Source organism: Cyprinus carpio, chromosome A22, assembly GCF_018340385.1.
Source record: "Cyprinus carpio isolate SPL01 chromosome A22, ASM1834038v1, whole genome shotgun sequence".
Lineage (NCBI taxonomy): Eukaryota > Metazoa > Chordata > Actinopteri > Cypriniformes > Cyprinidae > Cyprinus > Cyprinus carpio.
In genome coordinates this window covers 19,116,329-19,123,922 of record NC_056593.1, presented here as the reverse complement: position 1 = coordinate 19,123,922, position 7,594 = coordinate 19,116,329, and the positions used below count along the sequence as shown (strand labels likewise).

The 7,594-nt window shown below is 36.3% G+C and overlaps 2 protein-coding genes and 1 non-coding gene across 10 annotated transcripts in view; 2 read left to right on the top strand and 1 right to left on the bottom strand.

The window, feature by feature from the left end:
- The first annotated feature begins 345 nt into the window (after positions 1-345).
- LOC109054753 (interferon-induced protein 44-like) lies at positions 346-5,091 on the top strand. 4 transcript variants are annotated; one of them, XM_019071990.2, is made up of 8 exons: positions 346-469; positions 1,178-1,477; positions 1,567-1,618; positions 1,704-1,902; positions 2,085-2,243; positions 3,667-3,838; positions 4,233-4,333; positions 4,416-5,091. In XM_019071990.2, the coding sequence occupies exons 2-8, from the start codon at positions 1,273-1,275 to the stop codon at positions 4,581-4,583; spliced, it is 1,056 nt and encodes a 351-aa protein (XP_018927535.2). In that variant the 5' UTR covers positions 346-469; positions 1,178-1,272; the 3' UTR covers positions 4,584-5,091. The 4 variants fall into 4 exon arrangements, with proteins under 4 accessions (XP_018927535.2, XP_042568119.1, XP_042568120.1 ...); XM_042712185.1 differs by having other exon boundaries at positions 1,564-1,618; XM_042712186.1 differs by having other exon boundaries at positions 425-661; positions 1,564-1,618.
- Positions 5,092-5,238: 147 nt separating this feature from the next.
- Positions 5,239-5,310, bottom strand: trnag-ucc. The gene has a single exon. It is a non-coding gene; the product is annotated as a tRNA-Gly (tRNA).
- A 746-nt stretch (positions 5,311-6,056) lies between these two features.
- Positions 6,057-7,594, top strand: part of LOC109047323 (aminoacylase-1-like) — a 90,716-nt gene continuing 89,178 nt past the window's right edge. The window contains exon 1 of one of the 5 annotated variants that reach the window (XM_042712177.1): positions 6,057-6,301. The gene's annotated coding sequence lies outside the window, so the exon portion shown is untranslated. The remainder of the gene's footprint in view (positions 6,302-7,594) is intronic. The other 4 variants (XM_042712180.1, XM_042712183.1, XM_042712182.1 and 1 more) reach the window with 4 other exon arrangements.

Here is a 7,594-nt window from a genome sequence, read left to right as displayed (position 1 = left end):
GTACAGTTGTTGTTGTTTTTGTCTTTCTGCAGTGGTGTAAGGACATTAAATTCTCCAGAAAAATGCACATTTCAAGGTCTGTGTTAATTTGTATGACACACCTGCATAAATGTGAAGAACAAAAATGAATAATTAGGTTAGAATCTCTTTTTGAACCTTTTTGTTGTTGTTGTTAAAATACATTATTCAGCTCCTACAGCATATATAATTTCGCGCAGTAGAATCATCTTCTGGAACAATATGCGTCTTTAGCGAATTTAGTAATACAATAAAGTCTTAAAGACATGCTATATTTTGCCTTAGTATTTTATTAGGTCGCTGACTTATATTGGCTTTCCCTTTAACAATAATCTATGAAATGACAGCCCTCTACTGGCCAGATATCAATCACACACAACACACAGTACTTTCGTTTCCTCAGTATTGAAACACTTCACTTGGTTGCTCGGCTCTCTTTCACTTCATTGTTGTGAGTATGTTTTAATTTGATTTGCAACGACCTACCTGAGCTACTGTTAAATACAAAAATACCACGGTAAACGTTGCTAGTTATACCTCTGGTAATGCACTACTGACCGGTTCTGAAAGTTTGAGAGAGATCTGACATTTAGTCAGTGATGCAAACTAGTTACATCTCGACGCACTAAAAGACTTTACCGAGGTAAGCTACAATATGTTAATAATCAAAAAAGTCAAATCTTGACGTCTGCATTTGCAAGACGTATTTTTGGGGCGTTTGCTCATCTGCAATACGTCTATAGGACGTTTCCTGTCGTTTATAAGATGTCTTTAAGATGTTTATGATTTAGAATGTAGAGTATGTAAAACTGACATCTTAAAGACGTCTATCAGATATTTGTACACAGCAGATGCTTTCCAGGTGAAGCGATCTTCAGCAGACATACCTGTGCTATCCAGGGACTGACTTATGTTCCTCACAAAACACTTAAAACTCTCAACTATTAACACTAAAGATTCTGAGAGTTTTCAGCTCTCTAAAATGACTCTTTTGGATGGTTGTCAGGGAGTATGTGTGGTTGCTAGTGTTCTGTCAAATGGATTTAATGTCAAGTATGATATTCATTTTCCTATATAACGTTTAAATTCCATTCTGTACATGCAGGTTTATACTCACTATATGTTGTACTGTTGTTTGTTGCACTGACTTTGATTCCAGGCACATCTGCAGACATTCCCTTCTCTGATCAAGAATGTCATTTTTTTGCTACATCCGTGTCGTTGGACACCAAATCCACCACAGCTGCAGTACATATGTTTGGTTCTTTAGCAACATCTTCAGACACCAAATCCACCACAGCTGCAGTACATATGTTTGGTTCTTTAGCAACATCTTCAGACACCAAATCCAGCACCACTCCTGTAAAAGCGTGTTTTGCTTTAGCCCCATCTTCAGGCACCAAATCTGATCGCAATAAGCCTAAAAAAAAAACCGAAGTACCTCAGTTCTCTCTTGGAGGTATAATATAGAATTATTTAAACAACAACTATTTTAAATAAACAGTCTCACTGCCCACTTCATAACTATTGGTTTTCATACTTTAGCAGAATTTTCACTCTTGCTGGAAAATGAGTGGAGAAAAATGAAGTGGAGTGAAGAGTAAGTAGACCCACCACTATGAAACCGGATTTTCAAACATCCAGGTATCAGTCGCTTTTAATTTAGACTTAAACTGTGTGTTTAGAGTGAGAGAGACACTGATGGAGTCTGTCAGGTCATTTAAACCCGCCAGCGAGGCTGTTACCGAGGCCAGAGTTCTGCTGATCGGTCCAGTCGGTGCTGGAAAGTCCAGCTTCATCAGCTCTGTCCAGTCTGTCTTCTCTGGACGGGTCATCAACAGGGCCATGGTGGGCTCTTCATCCTCCACCAGCTTCACTAAAAAGGTAAACGGGACTAGAACTTGCAAAAGCTTTGTGATCAAGCTGAATCTGAGGTTGACGATCAGCATTTCTGGAAGGTTTCACTGACATTTTGCCTTCATATTTTGAAGGGTTCAAGCTATATTTCGAGTCTATTTGTGAGAAGTAGTGATTCGATTTCTTCTGTTTTCTTTGGTGTTTCTCAGCTTCGCTCTTACAACATCAGAGGAGCAGGAGAGAAAGCAGACGAGCCCACAGCTCTGGTCTTGTGTGACGTGATGGGTGTAGGTGAAGGAGAAAGCACTGGACTCACTCTTCACGATGCACTGTCTGTCATTAAAGGACACGCACCAGAGGGACACCAGGTACATTAAAGCTGGATAAAAGGACATTCATGCATTTAAATATACAGTAAAAACAGACAAGTGTAATTGGCAGTGACAAAACTTCAGGATTTACAGGATAGCATTAAAAACAATGGTGAAGTTTGAATTATTCTAATTATATGACATTGAAGTCTACACCTTAAATATAACAGTAAGGACACAGAGGAATTATATTGATGCACACACTTGTAGAAAGATATTTTTCCAGCTGATCAGAATCCACCAACTTTTATAGAGTTTGGGGATTTAAAATGACAAATGCTATGAGTGCTTATAATAAACAAAATCTTGTCTTCCATTGGTGTGGATGACAATATAGTTGTCATTACAGTTATTGTCTGAAGGGCATGTATATTTTACAGTTCATGAATGTATATATTGTTAAATTGTATAATATTAATATTCCAATCTACTTTACATATTTAAATCTGCTATGTACTTTAAATGCTCAGATAATCACCATAATTACACAAATAAAAGATCTCATTATGACTATGACGTTTAAATTATAAGAAATATTAACTAAATCAGGGTTTTTAAAACTTTTTGATGTTAGGGACCCCCAAATATGATGATTCCCTAGTGAAGGACTCTGTTGTTAAAATATAAAGGCAGCTGGGAGAAAACATATTAAATGTAATAATATTAAGACAATAAAAAAAAAAAAAAAAAAAAGTAAGTTTTGTAAGTTTAAATAATTGTCTTTTATATGATCAATTGTTAAAAACTGATCAAATATTATCTGGAAAATATTTCGGTTTTGTTAAGTTAAAAGCTTATCTGAGATTAACACTTTTTTTATTATTATTATTGTTTTAATTCATATTTAGAAAATAAATTATGAAAAAAAGAAAAATAATTGCAGTGAATCTCTTGATTTTTGAGCAAGAAATCAAAGGCTATTAAATTTCGTCAATGTGAACATAAAACACCCTCGACCCAATCTGAAAACCCATGAACTACATGAAGTAACATCAAATGTAGCATAGCACATATCAGTGCCCATAACTAATAATAATACTAATAAAAAAAAGTAACCATTTAATTCCCGTTTCTACATAAATATAAAGTGATTCATATTTTTCAAACTTAAGTGTTACAAAATCTAGAGAGTAGAAATTGCATTTCCTTTCTTGGATAATGAAGTGCACATTTTCACTGTAAATTAATGTGGTAATTCCGACTATGTTTACAAAAACATATTTTTTACAGTAAACTGTAACTATCTTTTGAAACGTGATGTGATTTTTCCGCATGATATAGTTTTTACTGTACTGTAGAACATGACATTCTTTTTTATATTAAAATTACAAGTATTTTTACACTGAACTCATCTCATAACTCAATGTTGACAAAGTTAACAGTACAGTTATTACTGTAAAACATTGCTTTGTCTTTATAGTTTAGTCCTGAGCATCCGATTGGAGCAGAGACTGTGGGCTTCGTAAGGAAACCCAGCTCAAATGATAAAGTGCACTGTGTGGTGTTTGTGATAGACGGCTCGAGCATCGGTTCATACGCCAAAAGCTTTGGCGCAACCTTCCAGCAGTTAAGAGAGCACATCAGCAACTTAGGTGAGTTGTGTTTGAAGAATGAATCAGATGTGCAACATTAGCTTCCAAAGAAAGAAAGTGGAAACGGGCTCAACAGAACAAAAAACTAATTTGTTCTTAAAAAATTCACAGCACAACTATTACGTTACTATAGTTGAAATCACTTTCAGAGCAATAAAAATATTGACACAAATCAGAATCCATCCTGTCTTAAAGAGCTCAGTTTTATAAAGTGGCAGACGACAAAACCTAATTTAAAGATCTGTTCACACAGTCTTCGATGCTTCACTTAATAGTCTTGAGCCATGTTTCATAAATACTGCGACTATGAAGAATCTACTCACTTAATAGTCTTGAGCCATGTTTCATAAATACTGCGACTATGAAGAATCTACTATCATCTTCTGAATTTCAGGTGTACACCAGGTGGCGCTACTGACCCATGTGGACCAGGTGTGCCCCGCTAGCAGAAGTGACATCACCAAGGTTTACAGGAGCCAGGCTATTCAGAAGGCGGTATGTCATGCTTGATGCTTTGCCATGTTCTGCTGTCTGCCACGAGCATCGCGGGATTCATTCTGTCTTCTGATCTGTCCAGATGGTGAAGGCCGGAGAGCTGCTGGGAATGGCCACATCCTACATCGTCCCGGTGAAGAACTACTGCTCCGAGCTGGACCTGGATGAAAACACTGATATTCTCCTGCTCAAAGCTGTTGATCATATCTTACAATATGTGAATCTCTACTTTCAAGACAACAGCGATTAAAGCATCACAGGAAGAATTCACTTTCGAAAAAGGACCAAAAAACAGTTCACTCCAGTTTTGTCCCATTGAAATGTTGATGCCAAAGCTTGTATTTCTTTGCTAGAAAATTGTGGTGATTTTAATTTTTTAAAAACAGCTTTTACTTTTAATAACAGTATTTGTGATGTCAAACTGTCTCCTTGAATTATCACTCAAGTTTGACTAAAGCTTTGCTTTTAATAAAGTTTGCTATTTCTTTGCTCAAACCTACAAAAATAATGTATAGGTTGTAATACTGTAATATATTATTATATGACATAAACCATGGCCATGATAATATTTTTGTCTAGCTGTGCTTTCTTATATTTTGAAATTTTTCATATTTTACACTTGAGGCCGGTTCTCACCAAGAACTATAGATAGGCTAACTATACTAGCATCCACATCAATACAACGCTTTATTCTCCATCTGCTTTATTTATCGTTCTTCAGCCAGAAAACAATAAAATAAAATATTGTTCTGAAAGAACGGTATCGTTTTTGTCTGTCGTTGTCCTTATCGCTGTAGTGTGAATTTTCCTATTGACATAGAATTAGGACGATTATTAAAACGTTATAATTATCGTCCTTGGCGTGATGGGTTTTTACACAGTTATTCAAAACACGAAAAGGTTTCTGCGTTGGCCGGGAATCGAACCCGGGTCAACTGCTTGGAAGGCAGCTATGCTCACCACTATACCACCAACGCCTGCTGACTGTAGTGCGCGCTAGTGTCACATGATCATCTTCACAGCACAGGAACCTGAATAAACGATCGATTTGTAAGAGAGAGAACGCTTCGCGCTTTTTGGCGAAATTCGTTGTGTTGAATTAGAAATGTGTGTTTTTGCTGGCGGGTGTTTGGGGTGTTGAATCCAATGTTTTAAAGGGTTTATTTGTCAGGTTGATCAGTGAAGTCTATCAGTTTCAATGAGTGATGCCTGATATAACTTCACACACAACTCCGCTGCAGCAATGTGTACAACATCATCAAAACAATCATCCAGCATTTACAAACCTCTCCAGTAAAGCGATGAGGAAAGACACACGTACCATGTGATGAATCTGCGTAGCGATGGATCTCTTTCTGTGGGTTCATCATCGCACCAGCAGGTGGCGGCAAGTGAATCATTCACTGAACCGATTCCTTCAAACACGTTGATCCATTCAGGGACGCAACTGGCAATATCATGAAAAAAAAGTATTATGAATATGACATAAAAAAGTTACAATATTGGGCGACTTGTTAGTTGAGTAACTGTATAACAAACGAAAATGCCTCCAATCTTCTTAAAAAAAGTGTGTGGTATAAAGACGAATTGCGTCCAAAGAGTTCGTTGGCTCAAGGCTTAAAACTCTCTGGATAATTGTGTTTTTTAGTCTCTGTGTGGAGAAAATGAATGGGGATTTCATTTCAGAAACACATTACTGTACATCCCTAGTTCAGCATGCACTCGCGCATGCGCTAAGACGTCAAGTACGTAACGAGGATTTACGACGTCATGACGCTAGACCCTGGCGCGAGAGGGTGCTTGGCATGATCGAGCAAAATAAATAACGACCCGACTTCAGCCGAGGACCCTGGAGCGAAGGTGAGTTATTAATTACCTTTAGATACCTGTTACAGAGGAGGACAGTCTTTGTGAAGACGAGCTTCGCTGATCCAGACACAAGTCAACTGCGAGCTCGAGACTAAGCGGGTGAGTGAGTGAAAGTGACGGGGGGGGTTATTATTAAACACACGACCATCAATAGACACGTTTGTCTCGTTTAAAACAGCCTGACATTTGTTGTGAGTGATGTTTAGACTCTAAAGGATCGAGGTTTTTCCTGCATGTTTGGTTACTCGTGTTGACAGTTGAACAGGCTGCGAGAGAATCACAGTATTCTGTTGATATTTGAGCTGTGTTTACTAGCAGACAGCTGTTTATCAGATAGACGCGCGATGCCTTTTGTGACAGAAGTACACGTGGTTGATGCGGTGGTGTGGTGCATAAACACAGTGACTAGGTTAAAACAGCATCTTTAAAACTAATCTGAACAATTAGCCAAAAGGTAATTTTTTTCTCATGACCAATGTTTGTATGTAATTGTAAAAAAAATAAAATAAAAAGTAATAATAATAATAATAATAATAATAATAATAATAATAATAAAATGCATCACCCGTCTTTTAAAATCAGTGTCTGGTTGCATAAACTGCTAGATTAGTGTTACACGTCATCTAATTTGTTTTCTTTAAGACTGGTCTAACTTTTGTAGGTTTGTTATATTAAAATGCAAAGTGGTTTATGCAAACATTTAATGCACAATAAGTAAGTTTATACTAACTTTTAAGACTAGTCTAAGCAGTTTATGTGATCAGCCACTGTCTGGTTGTGGGTTCAAAACCCCAAAAAGCCTGGTGCGTTAACTAACAATATTGTTTCAAGAAACTAGAACTAACCAGTAATAAGACATCTGCAAAATTATTCTATTTAATAAGTGTTAATATTTAGCAAACCTTTCAAAATAATGTTCAACAATATTAAAGATAATTTTGTATTAATATTTAAAAATATGTATTTGTATTTTTTTTTCAGGATTCTTTGATGAATAGAAAGTTCAGACGACCAGCGTTTATTTGGAATAGAAATATTTTTGTCACTTTGGATCAATTTAATGCATCTTTGATGAATTAAAGTATAATTTCTCACTTTTTGGATCACAGTTATAAGAGCTATGGTTCATGAAAATGTACTTCATGAATATAATGTTACAATGTAAAATAAATCAATAAATAAAATGGCCCTTCAACAGGCTTTGTTTTCTTTAAAGGGATCATGAACTGAGAAACCAAAATTTCTTTGATCTTTTGACAGATAAGAGGTCATTGTACTATAAAAGCATCCTGTAAGTTTCAGAAATCAAAACTTTCTCATTAGTTTAAAAACAGCTTATATTGAAGCCAGTCTGCCAAAACGGCAGGTTATGGATTGTGCAACTTTATGACA

Bases quoted from the DNA above. Each gene is read 5' to 3' on its own strand.
- LOC109054753 (XM_042712185.1), top strand. From the start codon at position 1,273: ATGTTTGGTTCTTTAGCAACATCTTCAGACACCAAATCCACCACAGCT. The intron at 1,903-2,084 runs GTAAACGGGACT...GGTGTTTCTCAG, and splicing joins CCACCAGCTTCACTAAAAAG to CTTCGCTCTTACAACATCAG. The intron at 4,334-4,415 runs GTATGTCATGCT...TGATCTGTCCAG, and splicing joins GCCAGGCTATTCAGAAGGCG to ATGGTGAAGGCCGGAGAGCT.